This window comes from Bactrocera dorsalis, chromosome 6 (genome assembly GCF_023373825.1).
Source record: "Bactrocera dorsalis isolate Fly_Bdor chromosome 6, ASM2337382v1, whole genome shotgun sequence".
NCBI classification, from domain to species: domain Eukaryota; kingdom Metazoa; phylum Arthropoda; class Insecta; order Diptera; family Tephritidae; genus Bactrocera; species Bactrocera dorsalis.
Window position 1 is genome coordinate 26,212,444 of NC_064308.1, and position 22,977 is coordinate 26,235,420.

General features: G+C 42.4%; 1 protein-coding gene across 1 annotated transcript; it reads right to left on the reverse strand.

Annotated features, from left to right (window-relative positions):
- Nucleotides 1–7,635: 7,635 nt before the first annotated feature.
- On the reverse strand, nt 7,636–13,329 carry LOC125779712 (uncharacterized). The gene is made up of 6 exons (XM_049460985.1): nt 13,312–13,329; nt 10,814–10,859; nt 10,686–10,763; nt 10,553–10,620; nt 10,274–10,486; nt 7,636–10,206 (listed from the first exon to the last, which is right to left on the reverse strand). Exons 1-6 carry the CDS (start codon nt 13,327–13,329, stop codon nt 10,036–10,038), a joined length of 594 nt encoding a protein of 197 aa, XP_049316942.1. The 3' UTR covers nt 7,636–10,035.
- Between the last annotated feature and the right edge of the window lie 9,648 nt (nt 13,330–22,977).

The following is a 22,977-nucleotide window of genomic DNA, read 5'->3' on the forward strand; positions in this document are numbered from 1 at the left end:
TCGTCTGCAATAGGTGGTGGTTTGACTCCAAGAACGCCATTCACGGGAAGGGAGTCGGTCAAGGTGTTGATGGCTCCACTGTGAATGGCGGTTAGTACCTGTCGAAAGTTTGTTGCGTCTGAAGTCCGGTCGGCGTACTGTTCGATATCGTCGACGTAGTCGAGGAATGACCTCTGGATGCTCCTAGGAGGCGGTTTCACTCCAAGCAGATGGCTGCAAGGGTGATTCCTATGGAAACATTCCAGCAGGAACTGCCTGGAGAGGAGTTCATTATGCTCCTTTACAGGTAGCATGCGCGTCTCACTGTGGAGGTGTTCAATGGGAGACATCAAGAGGCATCCCGTCGTGGCCCGGAGTGCTGTATTCTGGCAGGTCTGAAGTTTCCTCATCTGCGTACCACTGCATCCAGTCGATAATCTCGGTCGTATGGGGAGAGAAGGAGCATAGACTATCGAGGGTTACGCCTAAAATCTTAGGGTTATTGACAGTCGGGATTTTGACGCCATCGACTGCACTATTAAGTTCAAGTCTATACTCCTTCGTCCAGTTTGTAAATATGGTCGCTGCGGATTTGGTGCCTACGAAGTTATGGAAACCCACTCTGGTGGTTGCGGGAGTTTCGAGATATAGAAGTTAAAGAGTAACGGGGATAGGACACCACCTTGCGGAACCCCCTGTTTAATTCTTCTCAGTTTGGATGTTTCACCTCGAAATAGTACGGATGACTGACGACCGCTCAGATAGTTCATGGTCCACCCCTTTAACCCTGGAGGAAGCGTTGTTTTTTCTATGTCCTGAAGTAGCGTTGTGTGGTTGACTGTGTCAAAGGCTTTTGGTAAGTCCAACGCTACGAGGATCGTTCTCTCACATAGTGGCTTCTGGTTGAGGCCACGGACTATCTGGGCGTTTATGACGTTAAGTGCTGTGGTGGTGCTGTGCACTTTTGGGAATCCATGTTGGTGACTGCCTAGACTTAGATGGTGAGTGAAAGTCGGTAGTAGCAAGGCCTCAAGTGTCTTCCCTACTGGGGAGAGGAGAGTTATAGGGCGATAAGATTCCCCTTTGTTGGCGGGTTTCCCAGGTTTCAGTAGTGGCACCACTCTTCCAATTTTCCACACATCGGGTATTTGAAGAGTGGTTAGTGACAAGTTAAGGACCTTGGTGAGATAACGTACTCCCGTCGAGCTTAGATATTTTAGCATTAGCAAGTTGATTCCATCAGGGCCAATGGATTTGGATGATTTTGCTTTTTTGATGACACTCTGAACCTCCTCATCGGTGAAAGTAAGCGGCACGCAGTTGTTTGACATTTTGCGCAGCCGTCGGTTAACACATCTCTCGGCTTTGTCTACTGAAGGGTGCAGTGTAAACTGCCGGCTGAAATAGCTCGCGCACTTCTTCGAGTCCGAAGAGGCATGACCATTGAATTGAACTTCAACTCGGTCGTCATGTCTCTTCGGATTAGACAAAGCTTTGACAGTAGCCTAAAGCTTACTCACACCGGTGGAGAGGTTGCAGGACTTCAGGTGCTCTATCCATTTCGTCCGCTTATGTTGATTTACCATACGCCGAATCTCCAAATTGAGAGCCCTTATTCGGGGATCCCGGGGATCTGCATGGCGTAAGGTGTCGCGCTCGTTAGCTAAGACAGCTGCTTCGGCTAGGAAATTGAGGCGGATTTCCGCTATTCTTCCAGCCGGGATGAAGGAGCGGTAAATTCTGTGAAGCCGACCCAATTAGCTTTTTTAAAGTTAATGAAGGTACGGTTGTCCACAGAAACGAAATCAGGAGGCTTCTCGATCGAGATAATTATGGGCAGATGGTCTGATGCGAGAGTTAGCATAGGTCGCCAGGTTATGCTATTTATCAGACCACCGCTAGCAATGGTAATATCAGGCGAGCTATTACAGGTGCCCATAACTCTGGTGGGGCCTTCGTCATTCATTGTGCAGAATGTCGAATTGTCATCTGTTCCGCCAGCTCCATCCCCCTACGATTATTTGACAGGCAGGAGTGCCAAAGATCGTGGTGCGCGTTAAAGTCGCCTAGTACTAAACGGTTTTCACCATGAAGTAGCGCACCTATATTCGGGTGATATCCTGTAGGGCAACATGTAACTGGGGGGTGTATATATTAAGTATTTCGAGCTCGACATCGCCTGACCGGATAGCTATGCCCTGGCATTCTAGGGTAATATCCCTGGGGTCGATGTCTTCATCGATTAGACGATACTGCACGGTGTTGTGCAGTCAGAGTGGGAGCTATGTTGCCTGTTTGAGCTCCTGACCGTAGAGGTCCTCTGTTGGCCACTCTGGTTGAGTGGCGGCGCGGCGCGCGAACTATGTGCAGATTGCACAGCCGTAGAGGCTTGTGTCGCAGTATTGCGCAGGCAACATGGGGCCACGTAACGCGTGGTCTACTCCCTGTGAATCTCAAGGCCTAAGCAGGTTTTAAGATGGCTCCATCCATTGCATGTATTACACCTGACCGAGGTGGAGAATGGATGGAGGCTTTTTGCGCATATGCAGCAGAAAAATTCCTCCGGGCCCGGCTTGGACTCAATGCCAGCACGAGTGAGGAGGATACGGAGCAACCCTGCTGCAAGGCGTTGTTGCAACGACAACAAACTCAAATTAGTACTCACCGATCCAAACGGGCTAGATCGCCGAAAAAACAACCCTTGGTCGGATAAAATCCGAGCCAATTCCGGTGCCCAGTGCGTAGAACCGAAGGTCGTGGGAATTGTGGAATCGGGTTTGCCTTCTCCTGACGTTATATTTTCACCGTTCAGCAGGTTGGGAAGTGTTCCCTCCATAATTTTAGTACGCTTTGGGCAACGATCACTAGATCACCTCTGGGGGTTCTACATGAGTATGCTCCGGTCTTGAAACCTTCTGTTCTGCTCCGAATTTTCGCGTAGAATTTTCGAGCATTACCCCTGTCGGTCAGCTTATCAAGCTATTCATGCTCACGCCTTTTGGTTCTCTTTCTAATGCAAATGCGTCTCGCTTCCCTCTTCAACCCTCGCTATCTATTCCATCCCGCACGTGTTGTTGTCGATCGTAACGTTGAGTGGTAGGCAGTCTGTTTTTTTTCGGCTGCGACACGGCACTCCTCGTCGTACCAGTTGTTTTTTTGCACTTTCCGAAAACCAATGGCTTCGGTTGCAGCTGTACGTAAGGAGTTTGAAAAGCCGTCTCACAGTTCCTTTATACCGAGTTGTTGACGAGTGCTCTCAGAGAGCAGGAGTGCAAGTCGAGTTGTGATTGCAGCTTCTCGACTTCGAACCTTCCTTGTGTTTGTTGACATGCGCTTTTTACTGCACAGAGGTGGGTGCGAATCTTGACTACAACAAGATAATGGTCCGAGCCGATGTTAGGACCTCGGAGCGTACGCACGGCTAGAACACTGGATACGTGGCTTCCGTCTATCACAACATGATCAATCTGGTTGGTGGCTTTTCGATCCGTATACAGCCAGGTAGCTTGATATATTTTCTTAGGCTGGAATCTAGTACCACAGGTAACCATATTTCGGAACCCGGCGATCAGCCTCAACCCATTTGGGAATGTTTCATCGTGGAGGCTGAATTTACCGACCGTAGTGCCAAAGATACCTTCTTTGCCCACCCTGGCGTTAAAGTCGCCAAACACGATTTTCACATCCTGGCGGGGGCAGCTATAATAAGTGCGCTCTAAGCGCTCATAGAAGGCATCGTTCTTTTCTTCCGTCGGGGCGTGGGCGCAAATCAGCGATATGTTGAAGAACTTCGCTTTGATGCGGATTGTGGCTAGACGTTCATCCACCGGGATGAATGACAGTATTCGCCGACGGAGTCTCTCTCCCACCAAATTTGCGCACCTTTATATGGCCACTGTAGTATATGCCACAAGGACTTACTCGTCTCAGTCCTTGTCCCTCCCATCGCATTTCTTGGACGGCGGTGATGTCAGCCTTCACTCTAACGAGGACATCAACCAGCTGGGCATTTCACTGCATGCCCTCAATTCGTAATCCTTAATTCGTTTGCCCTGGTCGTCATCAAAAGGGGGATCTCTCATCCAAGGCTTGTTGTTCTTTTCATTGGGTGCGGTTTTTTGTACGCGACAGGCCCCAAACCTAGCGCACAACCCTGTGGAGGAGATTTTTCGCCTTCTCACTTTGGCTGCCTCAAGCAACTCACGACTTCCGGTCTTAGACCAAGTATACTCTGGGTCCAATGCAGAGAAAGGGAAGTTTGAGTTAATATTTTGAATAGTAACTAGTCAGAAACACATAGCTATTTGATGTTCAATGGTTATCTCGCTCTAACCAATGGCAAATATCGCATGCTGCCTTGTTCTAACAGAATACATACTGTTACGAATTTACTCTTGCTAGTTTACTTTGTTAGGTTCGTATCTCTGGATTGACAAATAAAATCAACACTGTTTAATTTAATTCAACAACTCTTTATTTCACAACTCGTCTACACTATAGCAGTTTACTCTTAGCACTGATTGATTACGTTGGCGCTGCCACGGCTTATATAGCCACGCACTTCTCGCTGATGCCGACGTGTCCTTCTAGAATATCGCGTCTGGAAATTACCAGAACATACGGCTATACGGCGCCAGACGCAAGCAGACAGTCGCGGCGCCAGACTCAGCAATTGTTTAACTAGACAAGTAGACAGTGCGGCGCCAGATGTCTATTGTTTCGACAAGCAGACAGCCGTGGCGCCAGATGTCTACAACAAGACAAATGCTATTCCATATACCTACAGCTATTGTTCATAATCAGGGATGCATATAGTAATACAAATACAACTTAATACTACTTTTCTAACACTGCCCTCCACTAAAGCCTAATCGTCCCGATTAGGCACAAATCCTCTTGAACCAAATGGGGCGAGCCTCTCCAAATGTACTACTTTCATTTTACATCGTGCTTTTCCATTTCTTTGTATACGGTACCATATAGGGTCCTTCCCAGGCTGTCTGCAGTTTCGGGGACAAGCCTTTCTTTCGAAGTGGATTGTACAACAGGACCAGATCACCTTCTTCGAAACCTTTTGAATTTGCCGCTTGATCGAACCGGTCCTTCATTTTATTGCTCATCAGATGCGTATGCTGTCTTACCATTAGATGCAATTCATTCATTTCTTCCTTTAAGGCAGAACAATAATCTCCATCATTTCTTACAGCTGTCGGATTCGTTCCAAACTTAAGATCAGCAGGGAGTCGCAGATCAGATCCGAAAATAATCTTTGCTGGCGTGTAACCAGTTGTCTCGTGCTTCGCTGAACGATACGCCAGCAGGAACATCTGGATGCACTTGTCCCAATTCCGTTGATCTTTATCGACGATTTTCCGCAGATGTTCTTCGAGCGTTCGGTTGAATCTCTCTACCATCCCATCTGATTGTGGGTGTAACGCTGTTGTCCGTGTCTTGTGGATGCCCAATAATGTACAGACTTCTTGGAAAATGGAAGATTCGAAATTCCTGCCTTGATCTGAGTGTAATTCGACGGGCACTCCGAACCTTGTTATCCAATTTTCTACAAACGCTTCGGCTACTGTCTTCGCTTCTTGGTTTGGTAAGGCATATACTTCTGGCCATTTACTGAAATAGTCCATGACAACCAGTCGATATTTGTTTCCGGCCGTACTGGTTGGGAACGGACCTGCAACATCCATTGCGACTCGTTCAAATGGTGATCCCACGTTGTACTGTTGTAGCCTACCGCGACTTTTGGCTTTAGGACCTTTAGCTGCCATGCACTCTACGCAATTACTTATCCATTCTGCTATGGAATCTCGACAACCGATCCAGTAGAACCGTTGTTTAATCTTCTCTATAGTTTTTGTAATTCCAAGGTGCCCTCCACTAGGTCCATTGTGATATTCTTTCAATACTTTCGGGATCATGGATTTCGGTACTATGATCAGCAGACGAGACTGTTTGCCATCTTCGCTTTCCCAGGTACGATGAAGGTATCCATTAACGAGGTTTATGCTGTTCCATTGGGGCCAATATGCTCTTGCAGTTGGACTCTCGGTACTTATTTGTTCCTTTGGTGGCCGTACCCCATTTTCTTTGGCCATTACCAGCTTTGCAAGATCAGGGTCCTCCAGCTGATTGATTCTGATGCGGTGAGGAGTCCAATCATCTTCAGGTTCTATATTCAGTAATCGCACGTCGATTATACCTTCTTTTCCTTCTGATTTGGAGCAATGTTTACGTTCCAGTGGACAAGGGCGACGCGATAATGCATCCGCATTTTTGTGGTGAATCCTCTTTCGGTGTTCTGTTGGTTGATTCCGTTTTGATGGGGTTACCTTTATATTGCAATTACGGGCAAAGTGACCCGCTTTTCCACAGTTGAAACATCTGCCTGTTGTATTTACTCGCTGTGCAGCAATTGTCTTCAGAGCCTTCAATATTTCTTCCATCAGCGCCGGTTGTTCCATTTCAACCCTTTGTACTTTGTGTGCTGGTTTACTTAGTAGGGAAGCTGTTTCCTGTGTGAGGGCGTGCGAAACCGTTTCAGCAAACGTTCTTTTTGGCAATGCATATGTAGCGCGTTTGGTGTCCACATCACGAATTCCATTTATGAAACATTGAATTTTTACCCTCTCAATGTAATCCACAGGTGCATCTGCATTTGCCAAATGAGCCAGTCGTTCGATTTCAGTTGCGAACTCTTGCAATGACTCCTTCATCTTCTGACCCCTATTTTGCAGTTCGATCTGGTATATTTGTTTCCGGTGCTCACTACCATATCGTCTTTCTATCGCACTCATCAATGCCTCATAGTTGTCCCGTTCACAGTCTGGAATAGTCTGAAGGATTTCTGCCGCAGGTCCTTTCAATGATACAAACAAGGACGCCACTTTGTCCGCTGCATTCCAATTATTGGCCATTGCTGTCTTTTCAAACTGGAGTTTGAAAATTTGAAATGGAATACTTCCATCGAATGTGGGTGCCTTCAATCTTTGGTTATTTGTTGATGGTGCAGGGCCATGTAGTTGCAGTTCTCGCACACGATTACTTATATGAAGAACTTCTGATTTTAAATTTTCTTCGTCATTTTTTATTGTGCTTAATTCGTCTTCAAATTTTGCAAATTTCTCTTGCACTTGTGTATTATTCTCTGTAATCTGTTGTGTAAGGCGAGACTCTAACTGTGATGTATTTTCAGCTATTTGCGTCATTTGCTGTGCCAGACGATTTTCTGTTTGCACTACATTTTCTGTTATTCGTGATATATTTTCAGCTATTTGCTGTGCCAGACGATTTTCTGTTTGCACTGCATTTTCTGCTATTTGCTGTGCCAGACGATTTTCTGTTTGCACTGCATTTTCTGCTATTTGCCTAATAGCCACTAATAGCATGTTAGTGTCTACGCTTGATGATGTTCGTTGTTCTTCTAATTTTTCTTCTACCTTTGTAGAAGTTCCTGGCCCATCAAATTCGAACTCGTCCACATTAATTCCATCCGCTTCCATTGCTTCACGTAATCGTGCCTGCAGATCCGCCTTTTGCCCGCTTATCGGCAAATTACGCTCCTCCAGTTCCTTTTTAATTGCTGAATTCTCAATTCTCCGAATTTAACCATCTTGAATTTGGATTATTTGACAATCCCACTTCTGACACCAATTGTTACGAATTTACTCTTGCTAGTTTACTTTGTTAGGTTCGTATCTCTGGATTGACAAATAAAATCAACACTGTTTAATTTAATTCAACAACTCTTTATTTCACAACTCGTCTACACTATAGCAGTTTACTCTTAGCACTGATTGATTACGTTGGCGCTGCCACGGCTTATATAGCCACGCACTTCTCGCTGATGCCGACGTGTCCTTCTAGAATATCGCGTCTGGAAATTACCAGAACATACGGCTATACGGCGCCAGACGCGAGCAGACAGTCGCGGCGCCAGACTCAGCAACTGTTTAACTAGACAAGCAGACAGTGCGGCGCCAGATGTCTACAACAAGACAAATGCTATTCCATATACCTACAGCTATTGTTCATAATCAGGGATGCATATAGTAATACAAATACAACTTAATACTACTTTTGTAACAATACATTTGTTAGCAAATCTCTTCACAGTATGTTACGGGTAACAAATACTTTTGTTAGCGCATAGCTTACCTATGTGTTATGGATAACAAAAAGTATTTGTTAACCGAATATCTGTTAGTGTTATTATTTTAGTTATCAGTTTGTTATCTATAACATTAAAAAATTTATTAGCAAGAACAAGCAGTAACAAGATAATCTGTTACCCAATTGTTACTTCTAGCAAATTCAATTCTTTTAAATAAAACTCAGTTTTTTTTATTATTTCGCTTTATTTAATAATAAAATCAAAATAATCAAATATTTACTTAAACAAATAATTTGCCTATTATTATTACATTCGGCAGAAAAATAATACAAATTAAGTTTATTTCAGTATAAAAATTATAATTCTAAAAATTCATATTTATAAAAGTAAAATTAGTAACTTCAGTTTAAAACTAGTATGTACAACTTACAACTAATATATACAATTTAAAACTAATATGTGCTACTTAAAACTAATATGTACAACTTAGAACTAATATTTACAACTTAAAACTAATATATATAAGTAATAATAAGAAAACTTATATTAAATTTGCCTTAAGTTAAGCTTTGCTTAAAACGATTGTGACTTAAGGCCACAAATCTCCGGAGCTCCCCACCGATAATGTTTTTATCCTTGTCAGGAAATATATCTAAAATGAAACGGTATAAGGCATTCAAATACAGGGTGGCTGATGAAATCCGCTACCAAAAAAAAAATTAAATAATTTTTTTTCTATTTAATGAATCTGGTTAATTTTTTTTTTATTTTGCAGATTGACTTTTACATTTAACAAAAATGGATAACTGGGACACTGAAACAAGAATTTGGATTGTCCGCCGCTATCACGCACTGGAGTCCGTAGTTTCGGTTCAAAGAGAGTATATGGACCATAATGAGACTTGTAAACAATTTTGCCGAGCATGGAACAGTCAACAGAAGATCTTAGCATCGAAACCATTCAGTTCGAACTGAGGAAACAATCGCTGCTGTAGCCGCTGCCATACAAAACAATCCACGTGTTTCGACAAGAAGCTTATCTGCTCAAATGGGTGTAAGCAGACAGTCATTACAGTCAATTATGCACAAAAAATTTGGACTTATTCCCATATAAAATTCAAATGGCCAACAAACTGAACGCTGCAGACTTGCCGACTCGCTTGGAATTTTGCCAGAAGATGCTTCAAATGGTGGAAGAGGATAGAAACATGTTGAACTGTTTTTCATGTCTGACGAGGCCCATTTCGATTTAATCGGCAACATAAACAAACAAAATTATCGAATATGGAGTTCTTCCAACCCACAGATACTCCATGAGACGGAATTGCATCCACTTCGTGTCACAATGTGGTGTGCAGTTTCATCGTGCGCTACTTCTTCGAAGAAAACGGTCACACCGTTACGTTTACTGGACACCGTTACTTGACCATGTAGAGAGAGTTTTTCTATCCAGAACTACGCCAAATGAGAATTTCTTTCAACTCTCTGTGGTTTCAGCAAGATGGTGCAGCTCCTCACATAGCACAACCTGTTATGACAGAATTGCGACGAAAATTTCCCAATAAGCTGATATCCAGAAACTCCACATTCCGTTGGCCACCCAGCTCGCCTGACCTTACTGCACCTGACTTTTTCTTGTGGAGTTATTGCAAACAGGAAGTCTACAAAGCAAAACCAAAAAATTTGAATGAACTAAGGCAATCCATTCGAGATACAATAGCGGTTATTCCTGTCTTAACTCTCCAAGCAGTAATGAATAACTTTTTGGTAAGATGCCGCACATGCATCAACGAGCAGGGGGGCATTTAAATTCCATTATTTTTAAAACTAATTAAGCTATATTTAATAAAATTGAATGAGCTTTAACATGAATAAAAGAAAAATGAATTCCATACACTGAAAAAAAGCAAAATTCATCAGCCACCCTGTATATATCAGTAAATAACCCTACCAAAGACTAACCCTATGACTTTTAGCTTTAGTAAGGATCCCTTCTCCTTGCGCCCCTCTAAATTGTAGTGGTACATTAGATCGTCAGAAAACATACCACGCAGTACGCCGTCCACACTGCCCTTTGCGCCCTTTGACTTCCATATTAGCCGCATCTGTAAAAAAAAAAAAATACAGTAAATTATATTACAATCGCATAATATTTAAAAACGAAATATTTACCATAGCGTCAGTGACTTCCTTTTGTGAAAGTTTGTCTTCCACGAAGCGCACGTGCTCTTTCGATGACATGGGCAGTTTCGAAGCGAGCTCCACGTAATACTCGTCCTCCAAGTCACCGGTGATGCGGCTAATTGAATGATGCATCTTTGCCGCTATGACGCGGCATTCGCGCAATAATTTACTTTGTGCCTGCACCTCGGCTTTTTCTGGCATCTAGAAAATTCAAATATAAAAATAAACTTTTGTTTTAATTTGGTAATGTAATACTGCGTTACTTACTTTGTCTGTTAGAGATTTTTTAATGGCAGTGAGTTGGGTCTCAATGGCATCCAGCTTCTGGAGTATATCTGAGAAACATAAATGTATTTTTATAAAGCAAATACTAATACATTTATATAATAATACATTATACCTGCATGGCCGCCAATTTGTGATGGTTCTACTCGAGGAGCGCAAACGAGGTTGCAAGATATTTTTTTAAACACTTTATCTGTAAAAAAATATTACTAAAAAATTAAAAATATTTATGTTCAATACAACCTCTATGGGAGCTCCACGCATAGGGATCAAATATCCACGTCGCAAACTGAAACAAAAAAAAAATATTAAGTAGTCATTTAATTAAAAAATACCGATTAAAAATGTGAACTAATTTCTAAAATGAAATGTTAGTACTTTATGTTAATAATATTTTAAAGTTAAGTAGTTTATAGCAATAAATATTAGTTTGAAAAAGATTTTTGTTTGTAAATGCTTACAAATAGTATATAACAGGAGGAAAATATATTTGAGAATTGTCTTTTTAAAATAGAATATCTACTTCTTAATTAATTTTTTTATAATGAGAAAACATTATAAGGGAAACATTTACTGATTTACCGAATAATAGAATTTCTGTTTAGGACTCACAATTTAACGTTTTTTACTTGCGAAATATCTTCTTGAGATCAACATCCAAGTAAAGAAGTTGTGCATTTCAGCACCAAGGACAAGACTGCATAATTAGTTTAAAAAAAATTAAAATGTAAATATCCTCTTTTGAAAAGACACTCCTCATTAGCTTGAAAAAGTAGAACGTACGAGAATACTGTTATTTAAATTTAATTTTTAAAATCTTGCTTCAGAGCAGAAATGCGTATTTGTATATTTGAAGTATGTTCACTTTTATTCATTATGTTGTTTGTATTTTAAACAATATTACATATTCTGCATAAGAACAGATATCTTGGACGAACAAATGAACATTTTTAGTTATAGAGGAGCTTCTCCAGTTCAAGAATATATATAGTTATACTCGCGGGAATATTCGAGATATTTGTGTTTAAAGCTGAAAATTACCACTATTTGAAGAACGTATTTTTCTATTTAAAATTAATTTTACACTTATACATATTTCGCATTTTTATGTCCACTAACACTTCATTAATTCGTGATTTGTTTTTTTTTTAATATTAAATTATTGTTCAATTATATTTATTTAACATCAACTAAAGGATTGCATTATTGATCTGAAGAACATCCTCTATCCGACTATACCCATTTTATTCCCGAAATCGTGGGAAGGTATTCTAAATTCTAAACAATTATAATTGTAACCGCACAATTCGTTTCAATTTAGATTTTAACTTCTTTACATTTACATATACTTATTTGTAGATATAACGCACAAATTGCATATTTCACAAAAATTCAAAAATTGAGGCAACCTTTTTTTTCAACTGAAAAACAGGCTCAAAACTTTCGAAAATGTGTAAAAAAAAGTCACTCAAAAGATGAGCTCTTAATATTAATATAAAGAGGTGCCTATTTCAAATTTTCTGTTTTCCATATAAATTACATGGGAAAAAAATAATTTTTTTTTGTGGTGGTTATTGTGCGGAGGTTTTATATGTGCCCCGTTAGCTGCCAGTAGGGATGGTAAACTCGACTCCGATTCTACTCGAAAATCGAGTTTTCTCGTAAAATAATCGATTTTCAGTAGTCGAAGTGGAGTAAGAATCGGTTCTTGACATTCGAAAAATCGATTATTTTACGAGAAAACTCGATTTTCGAGTAGAATCGGGAATAGGCACCTATTAATATTAATATTAAGAGCTCATCTTTTGAGCGACTTTTTTTTACACATTTTCGAAAGTTTTGAGCCTGTTTTTCAGTTGGAAAAAAAAGGTTGCCTCAGAATGGCACACTCTAATTTGCATGCTTATTTTGTACTATATAATATGAACCATTGTCACATATGCGTGATCTGGAAAATTTATTATTGATCTGGAAAAATTATTATTTTAATTTTATTTCTCTTTATTTTTATTTTTTAATTTTTTAATAAATTAATGTTTATTTCGACTATTACAAAGTGAAGATGTACAAAATGATCTTCATTTCTTCAAAGAAAATTGATGACCTTCATGAAATATGCATATTCGCATTACTTCGTTATCATTTCCATATTTGTACCAATAGAATTTCTGTGACACATATGTACATATGTATGTATATTATTTCTTTGGCACATTTTTATGTTTACGAAAGCAAATGCGAGCCACATTCATATGTATGTACATACATTCATAATAACAAGTGTCGCACGCATTTTTCGCATCTCCGTTGTCACGGTCAACCAATAGCCGAAACTTACGTTTTTTTCAAAGAGTGAATCTGTCGAAGCACTGACGCGACGACAAAGTGCCACAACATTGTGTTGTTGGTAGAAAATCCGAGTTGTGCCGAAAAAAAAATAAACTAATGGCCGCCGATTGTCACCGCTCCGCCGTCCAACGTGCGTAAATAAACAGCAAAAATTAAAAATAAATTCTGTCGAGATTTTACTTACCACCAGCACCACTATTGATGCTTCAATTGCGTTGTCCTAATTATGGTTTGGTTATGCATCAAAGAAATATACAATGGAACGCCGATTGTTACCGCTTTCCTTGCTGCTGGAACAGCATTGCCAACAAAGTAGCGTAATTATGATATATAGAGAAGGTGCAGGCTCGACAGCGAACATTCGTTAGATTTAAGTATAGTAGGGAATTCACCTTGGGGGATGGAGTCATGTGTAGAAGTTCACGCAAGTGAGGAAAGTTCTCTGATCGCCATTCACTTGGGAGTGGCCAGAAACGATTCTTTTACATATGACTCAAGCAGCTCACGACTTCCGGTTTTGACCAAGTATCCTCTGGGTAGCCTAAGAACATCCGTTTGAAGGCGAGCTAAAGAGAGAAGGCGAAATATCCCCTACATAGCGTTGTGCGCTGGGTTTGGGACCCGCCACGTAAAAAAAACAACCCCAGCAAATAGCAACAACCAGCTTCGGATGAGAGACCCCCCTTTTGATGACGACCATGGAAAACGAAATAAGGACTACGAATTGAGGGCATGCACCTGGAATGTCCGGTCCCTTAATTGGGAAGATGTCGCTGCCCAGCTGGTTGAAGTCCTCGTGAAATTAAAGGCTGACATCACCGCCGTCCAAGAAATGCGATGGACGGGACAAGGACAAAGACGAGTAGGTCCTTGTGGCATTTACTGCAGTGGCCATATAAAGGAGCGCAAGTCTGGTGGGGGATTCGTGGTGGGAGAGAGACTCCGTCGCCGAGTACTATCATTCACTCCGGAGAATGAACGTCTAGCCACAATCCGCATCAAAGCGAGGTTCTTCAACATATTGCTGATTTGCGCCGTCGAGAAGCTGCAATCACAACAGACAGCCGAGCGATTTTCTACTCGGCTTGCACTCCTGCTCTCTGAGAGCACTCGTCAACAACTCGGTATAAGGGAACTGTGGAACGGCATTTCAAACTCCTTACGTACAGCTGCAACCGAAAGCATTGGTTTCCGGAAAGTGCAAAAGAACAGCTGGTACGACGAGGAGTGCCGTGTCGCAGCGGAGAAAAAACAGGCTGCCTACCTCGCAACATTACGATCGACCACAACACGTGCGGGATGGGATAGATACCGAGAGTTGAAGAGGGAAGAGAGACGCATTTGCAGAGAGAAGAAGAAAGAGGCCGAAATGCGTGAGTACGAAGAGCTTGATAAGCTGGCCGACAGGGTAATGCTCGAAAATTCTACGAAAAGATGCGGCGGCTTACAGAAGGTTTCAAGACCGAAGCATACTCATGTAGAACCCCCCAAGGTGATCTAGTCACCGATGCCTAGAGCATACTTAAATTATGGAGGGAACACTTCTCCAGCCTGCTGAATGGCAGTGAACACACAACGCCAGGAGAATACGAACCCGATTCCCCAATCGATGACGATGGAGAAGACGCTCCATTGCCCAAACAAGAAGAAGTTCGAATAGCAATTACTCGTCTGAAGAACAACAAAGCGGCGGGGGTGGATGGATTGCCAGCCGAGCTATTCAAACACGGCGGCGAAGAACTGATAAGGAGCATGCATCAGCTTCTTTGTAAAATATGGTCGGACGAAAGCATGCCCAACGATTGGAATTTAAGCGTGCTATGCCCAATCCATAAAAAAGGAGACCCCACAATCTGCGCCAACTACCGTGGGATTAGCCTCCTTAATCTCGCGTATAAGGTTCTATCGAGCGTATTGTGTGAAAGATTAAAGCCCACCGTCAACAAACTGATTGGACCTTATCAGTGTGGCTTTAGACCTGGTAAATCAACAACTGACCAGATATTCACCATGCGCCAAATCTTGGAAAAGACCCGTGAAAAGAGAATCGCCACACATCACCTCTTCGTCGATTTCAAAGCTTCCTTCGACAGTACGAAAAGGAGCTGCCTTTATGCCGCAATGTCTGAATTTGGTATCCCCGCAAAACTAATACGGCTGTGTAAACTGACGTTGAGCGGGACCAAAAGCTCCGTCAGGATCGGGAAGAACCTCTCCGAGCCGTTCGATACCAAACGAGGTTTCAGACAAGGCGACTCCCTATCGTGCGATTTCTTCAATCTGCTGCTGGAGAAAATAGTTCGAGCTGCAGAACTTAATCGAGCAGGTACAATCTTTTATAAGAGTGTACAGCTGCTGGCGTATGCCGATGATATTGATATCATCGGTCTCAACACCCGCGCCGTTAGTTCTGCTTCCTCCAGACTGAATAAGGAAGCAAAACAAATGGATCAGGCAGTGAACGAGGGCAAGACGAAATATCTCCTGTCATCAAACAAACAGTCGTCGCACTCGCGACTTGGCACTCATGTCACTGTTGACAGTCATAACTTTCAAGTTGTAGATAATTTCGTCTATCTTGGAACCAGCGTAAACACCACCAACAATGTCAGCTTAGAAATCCAACGCAGGATAACTCTTGCCAGCAGGTGCTACTTCGGACTGAGTAGGCAATTGAGAAGCAAAGTCCTCTCTCGACGAACAAACGCCAAACTCTATAAGTCACTCATAATACTCGTCCTGCTGTATGGTGCAGAGGCTTGGACGATGACAACATCTGATGAGTCGACGTTGCGAGTTTCCGAGAGAAAAGTTCTGCGAAAGATTTATGGTCCTTTGCGCGTTGGCCACGGCGAATATCGCATTCGATGGAACGATGAGCTGTACGAGATATACGACAACATTGACATAGTTCAGCGAATTAAAAGCGGCTACGCTGGCTAGGTCATGTTGTCCGAATGGACGAAAACACTCCAGCTCTGAAAGTATTCGACGCTGTACCCGCCGGGGGAAACAGAGGAAGAGGAAGACCTCCACTCCGTTGGAAGGACCAAGTGGAGAAGGACCTGGCTTCGCTTGGAATATCTAATTGGCGCCACGTAGCGAAGAGAAGTAACGACTGGCGCGCTGTTGTTGACTCGGCTATAATCGCGTAAACGGTGTCTACGCCAATTAAGAAGAAGAAGAGGGAATTCACCTTACAAGCACAGAATTCGCGCTGCGAAATGTTAACATTTTTAACAGTTCTCCACATACTCAACAGAGAAGATGAAGAGAAATAAATATATTGTTACAAAAGTAGTATTAAGTTGTATTTGTATTGCTATATGCATCCTTTATTATGAACAATAGCTGTAGGTATATGGAATAGCATTTGTCTTGTTGTAGACATTTGGCGCCGTATAGCATTATGTTCTCATAATTTCCAGACGCAATATTCTAGAAGGACACGTCGGCATCAGCGAGGAGCGCGTGGCTATATAAGCCGTGGCAGCGTCAACGTAACCAACCAGTGCTAAGAGTAAACTGATATAGTGTAGACGAGTTGTAAAATAAAGAGATTTTGTTGAAGTGAATTAAACGGCTTTTAGTTTTATTTGTCAATCCAGAGATACGAACCTAGTAAAGTAAAACTAGCAAGGAGTAAATTCGCAACAATTGGTGTCACAAGTGGGATTGTCAAATAATCCAAATTCAAGATGATTAAATTCGGAGAATTGAGAATTCAGCAATTAAAAAAGGAACTGGAGGAGGGTAATTTGCCGATAAGCGGGTAAAAGGCGGATCTGCAGGTACGATTACGTGAAGCAATGGAAGCGGATGGAATTAATGTGGACGAGTTCGAATTTGATGGGCCAGAAACTTTTACAAAGGTAGAAGAACAACGAACATCATCAAGTGCAGACACGAACATGCTGTTAGTGGCTATTAAGCAAATAATAGCTGAAAATATATCACAAATAACAGAAAATGCAGTGCAAACAGAAAATCGTCTGGCACAGCAGATGACGCAAATAGCTGAAAATACATCACAGTTAGAGTCTCGCCTTACACAACAAATGATTGAAAATAATACGCAGTTAGAAAAGCGTTTGGTACAACAGATTACAGAAAATAATACACAAGTGCAAGAGAAATTTGCAAAATTTGAAGACGAATTAAGCACAATAAAAAATGACGAAGAAAATTTAAGATCAGAATTTCTTCAACTGAGTAATCGTATGCGAGAACTGCAACTGCATGGCCCTGCACCATCAACAAATAATCCAAGATTGAAGGCACCCACATTCGATGGAAGTATTCCATTTCAAATTTTCAAACTTCAGTTTGAAAAGACAGCAATGGCCAATAACTGGAATGCAGCGGACAAAGTGGCGTCCTTGTTTGTATCATTGAAAGGACCTGCGGCAGAAATCCTTCAGACTATTCCAGACTGTGAACGGGACAACTATGAGGCATTGATGAGTGCGACAGAAAGACGATATGGTAGTGAGCACCGGAAACAAATATACCAGATCGAACTGCAAAATAGGGGTCAGAAAATGAACGAGTCATTGCAAGAGTTCGCAACTGAAATAGAACGACTGGCTCATTTGGCAAATGCAGATGCACCTGTGGATTACATTGAGAGGGTAAAAATTCAATGTTTCATAAATGGAATTCGTGATGTGGACACCAAACGCGCCACATATGCATTGCCAAAAAGAACGTTTGCTGAAACGGTTTCGCACGCCCTCACACAGGAAACAGCTTCCCTACTAAGTAAACCAGCACACAAAGTACAAAGGGTTGAAATGGAACAACCGGCGCTGATGGAAGAAATATTGAAGACTCTGAAGACAATTGCTGCACCACGAGTAAATACAACAGGAAGATGTTTCAACTGTGGAAAAGCGGGTCACTTTGCCCGAAATTACAATATAAAAGTAAACCCATCAAAACGGAAACAACCAACAGATAACGAGGACGGAGCATCCACATCTCACAAATCGTTAAACTAAAACGGAACAGTTCAAAGGGGCGTGAGCTGGTTCCCACAACTATTTGCCCCGCCATCTCGATATCACAAATAGGTCGCCATGACAAAAATCTTACTATCAACGGCATCGTAAATGGACGACTGTCAACGCTTACTTTGGATACTGGTGCCACACATTCAATTATCCGACCGGATGTGGTAAGAGGAACGGTTGAACCAATAGTCGGTTGCAAGCTTCGAACGGCCACCGGGGAGGAAGCAGCTGTCGCGGGAAAAGTGTTTTGCGAAGTGATGATTGGTACCCTGAAAGTTAATCACACCTTCATCGTAGCAGAAATCACGGATGAAATTATAATGGGAGTAGATTTCATGATTGATCACGGGGTTACTTTGGATTTAAACAAGCAAATGCTGTTTTGCCAGAACATGGAGATGCCTATAAACACCGGATATGTGACCAACGTTGAAAGTAAGAGGGTGATTGTTGATGATAATCAGAGTATTCCACCAAAATCTGAGGCGATTGTATGGGCTAAAGTGAATGGAGGAGGTGGGACTGAAGAGTTGTGGATTGTGCAACCAACAGAAATAGATACACCCATATTGGTAGGAAGAACGCTTGTGAAAACTAGAGAAGACGCCACCATTCCAGTCAGAGTAGTGAATGAATTCAACACGCCTATAAGTCTGAAGAAAGGAGCAGTAATTGGACAGTGCCAGAATATAAGTGCAATAGCACGATGCGAATGGTCACAACAGAAGCTTACTATTGAGCCACAGCAGATAAGTCCTACACTCCTAAATAATTTGCTGAACGAACTGCATGGAAATGAAAAATTAAAAGCAGAAAAACTATTAGAAAAATACGCATCCATATTTGCAAACGAAGGAAACACAGGAAGAACCGGCATTGTCAAACATCGCATAAATACCGGAGACGCTAAACCAATCCGACAAGCTCCGCGTAGGCTTCCACTAGCAAAACGTGAGGATGCTAACAAACTTATTGAAGACATGCACAAAAACGGTGTAATCGAACCTTCAATAAGTCCATGGAGCTCACCTATCGTCTTAGTTAAAAAGAAAGATGGTAGCACCCATTTCTGCGTAGATTATAGGAAGTTGAATGATGTCACAAAGAAAGACAGTTATCCTCTACCAAGAATCGACGATACATTAGACACCTTGTCTGGAGCGAAATAGTTTTCTACATTAGATCTACAAAGTGGATATTGGCAAGTCGAGATCGATGAATGTGACCGTGAAAAGACCGCTTTCAGTATGGGCGACGGGTTGTGGGAATTCTCTGTGATGCCATTTGGGTTATGTAATGCGCCTGCAACGTTCGAGCGACTGATGGAACATGTGTTAAAAGGACTCAACTGGAAGACATGTTTGGTGTATCTCTATGACATTATCATCATGGGAAAAAGTTTTGATGATCATCTGAAAAATTTAGAGGAAGTCTTTCAGCGAATAGCATCATTATGGAAGAAGCAGGTCACATATCTCGGACATAAAGTGTCAACTGAGGGGATTCACACCGAGGAGGGAAAAATAAAAGCAGTTAAAGATTGGCCTCAACCCACCAACATACACGAACTCCGCAGCTTCCTCGGCTTATGCACGTATTACCGCCGTTTTGTACCTGGATTTGCGAACGTGGCTAGAAGTTTACATGATTTAACAAAGAAGAATCGCCCGTTTGTATGGCAGTTGGAACAAGAAAAAGCGTTTGAGCAGCTTAAAGAACTACTTTGTACGGCGCCGATGTTGGCTTATCCAATACCTGGAAAGAAATTCATCCTGGATACAGATGCGAGCGCTTATGGAATTGGAGGTGTCCTGTCTCAGCTCATTAACGGGCAAGAAAGAGTAATTGGGTATTACAGTAGAGTGCTCGGGAAACCAGAGAAAAACTACTGTGTGACGCGAAAAGAACTACTAGCTGTGGTGGAATGCGTAAAACATTTTCACAAGTATTTGTATGGACAACGATTCTTGCTGAGGACTGATCATGCAGCACTAAAATGGTTATTACAGTTTAAGAATCCGGAAGGCCAAATTGCACGATGGATTGAAAGATTACAGAATTACGACTTCGAAACAGAACACCGAAAGGGGATTCACCACAAAAATGCGGATGCATTATCACGTCGCCCTTGTCCACTGGAATGTAAACATTGCTCCAAATCAGAGGGAAAAGAAGGTATAATCGACGTGCGATTACTGAATATAGAACCTGAAGATGATTGGACTCCTCATCGCATCAGAATCAATCAGCTGGAGGACCCTGATCTTACAAAGCTGGTAATGGCCAGAGAAAATGGGGTACGACCACCAAAGGAACAAATAAGTAGCGAGAGTCCAACTGCAAAAGCATATTGGGCCCAATGGAACAGCATAAACCTCGTTAATGGATACCTTCATCGTACCTGGGAAAGCGAAGATGGCAAACAGTCTCGTCTGCTGATCATAGTACCGAAATCCATGATCCCGAAAGTATTGAAAGAATATCACAATGGACCTAGTGGAGGGCACCTTGGGATTACAAAAACTATAGAGAAGATTAAACAACGGTTCTACTGGATCGGTTGTCGAGATTCCATAGCAGAATGGATAAGTAATTGCGTAGAGTGCATAGCAGCTAAAGGTCCTAAAGCCAAAAGTCGCGGTAGGCTACAACAGTACAACGTGGGGTCACCATTTGAACGAGTCGCAATGGATGTTACAGGTCCGTTCTCAACCAGTACGGCCGGAAACAAATATCTACTGGTTGTCATGGACTATTTCAGTAAATGGCCAGAAGTATATGCCTTACCAAACCAAGAAGCGGAGACAGTAGCCGAAGCGTTTGTAGAAAATTGGATAACAAGGTTCGGAGTGCCCGTCGAATTACACTCGGATCAAGGCAGGAATTTCGAATCTTCCATTTTCCAAGAAGTCTGTACATTATTGGGCATCCACAAGACACGGACAACAGCGTTACATCCACAATCAGATGGAATGGTGGAGAGATTCAACCGAACGCTCGAAGAACATCTGCGGAAAATAGTTGATAAAGATCAACGGAATTGGGACAAGTGCATCCAGATGTTCCTGCTGGCGTATCGTTCAGCGAAGCACGAGACAACTGGTTACACGCCAACAAAGATTTTTTTCGGATCTGATCTGCGACTCCCTGCTGATCTTAAGTTTGGAACGAATCCTACAGCTGTAAGAAATGATGGAGATTATTGTTCTGCCTTAAAGGAAGAAATGAATGAATTGCATCTAATGGTAAGACAGCATACGCATCTGATGAGCAATAAGATGAAGGACCGGTTCGATCAAGCGGCAAATTCAAAAGGTTTTGAAGAAGGTGATCTGGTCCTGTTATTTAATCCACTTCGAAAGAAAGGCTTGTCCCCGAAACTGCAGACAGCCTGGGAAGGACCCTATATGGTGATGAAACGACTTAATGACGTGGTATACCGCATACAAAGAAATGGAAAAGCACGATGTAAAATGAAAGTAGTACATTTGGAGAGGCTCGCCCCATTTGGTTCAAGAGGATTTGTGCCTAATCGGGACGATTAGGCTTTAGTGGAGGGCAGTGTTACAAAAGTAGTATTAAGTTGTATTTGTATTGCTATATGCATCCCTTATTGTGAACAATAGCTGTAGATATATGGAATAGCATTTGTCTTGTTGTAGACATCTGGCGCCACGGCTGTCTGCTTGTCTACTTAAACAATTGCTGAGTCTGGCGCCGCGGCTGTCTGCTTGTTTAAAACAATAGCTGCATTTGGCGCCGTATAGCATTATGTTCTAATTTCCAGACGTATGGAGTTTGAAATGCCGTCCCACAATTCCCTTATACCGAGTTGTTGACGAGTGCTCTCAGAGGGCAAGAGTGCAAGCCGAGTGGAAAATCTTTCGGCTGTCTGTTTTGATTGCAGCTTCTCGACGTCGAACCTTCCTTGTGTTTGTTGGCGTGCGTTTTTTGCTGCACAGAGGCGGGTGCGAATTTTGGCTGCAACAATATAGGGGTCCGAGTCGATGTTAGGGCCTCAGAGTCACGCACATCTAAAACACTTCGAGTGCTGCAGGTTTTCCTGTACACATCTTTAGCAGCTGGCTGGCGACATCGACCTCTACCGTGTCGTCTTCGCCAGCCGCTTCGTCGCTTTTTTATTATTATTTTATTGTCAGCCTTCGTAGGAGCTTCTATGGACTCATCGCAAATGGCTACTGGAATGGGGCTGCTTGTTTATGCGGTTTCTCCTCATTTTTTATCTGTCACTCATCTATGCCTGGTATGGCTTTGTTTTGCAGGTTGATGCACCTATGGAGTTTTTCGCATGACTCTTCTAGAAGGACAGTCTCCGTTAGTACTCTTAATCGTCTCCTGGCTGGACACGAGTAGATCGTCCTTATCAGATTTTGTAATGTCGTAGCTGTTCTCGTAATCTTAGCAGTTGTCGTCAAGTTTGTTTTTGTTTTTGTTTCTTTGTTCATGTTTGGTTCCACGAGTAGGCCAAAAAGGGCTGGTCACTCGTCCGCAGAGCCGGTATGGGTAGAAAAGGCATTTAGTACTTCCGACCTCGTCATGCGCTGACCATTCAGCCATCGGTACGGGTGCCTCAACACCTTGACTCAGGGTGCTGTTGGTACGGGTATCCTCATACTTTCACAATAAGAGATGGGTGTAAAACCGAGGGTTTATTCATCCATATCACCATTTTAGGAATTATGAGGTGTCCCTCTTGGTTCGTAATAGTAGAGTGCGCTTCCATTTGGGATGCACACCTTACTATTACTTAAGCCCCTTCGCCACGTCAAGGCGACCAACTTAAAGAAGTTCAGTCCCAGAGGGAGCGTAGTTTTTTCAATGTCCAGCAGTATTGTTGTGTGACTGAATGTGTTAAAGGCTTTTGACATGTCCAACGCTACGAGGGCCGTTCTCTCACAGGGTGGTTTCTGATTAAGGTACATATCTGGGCGTTTATGCCCCAATTTTGGGGGTTCACTTAAGTGTTGTGGTGGTACTGTGCACTTTTCAGAAGCCATTCTGGTGGTTTGCTAGGCTCAGGTGGTG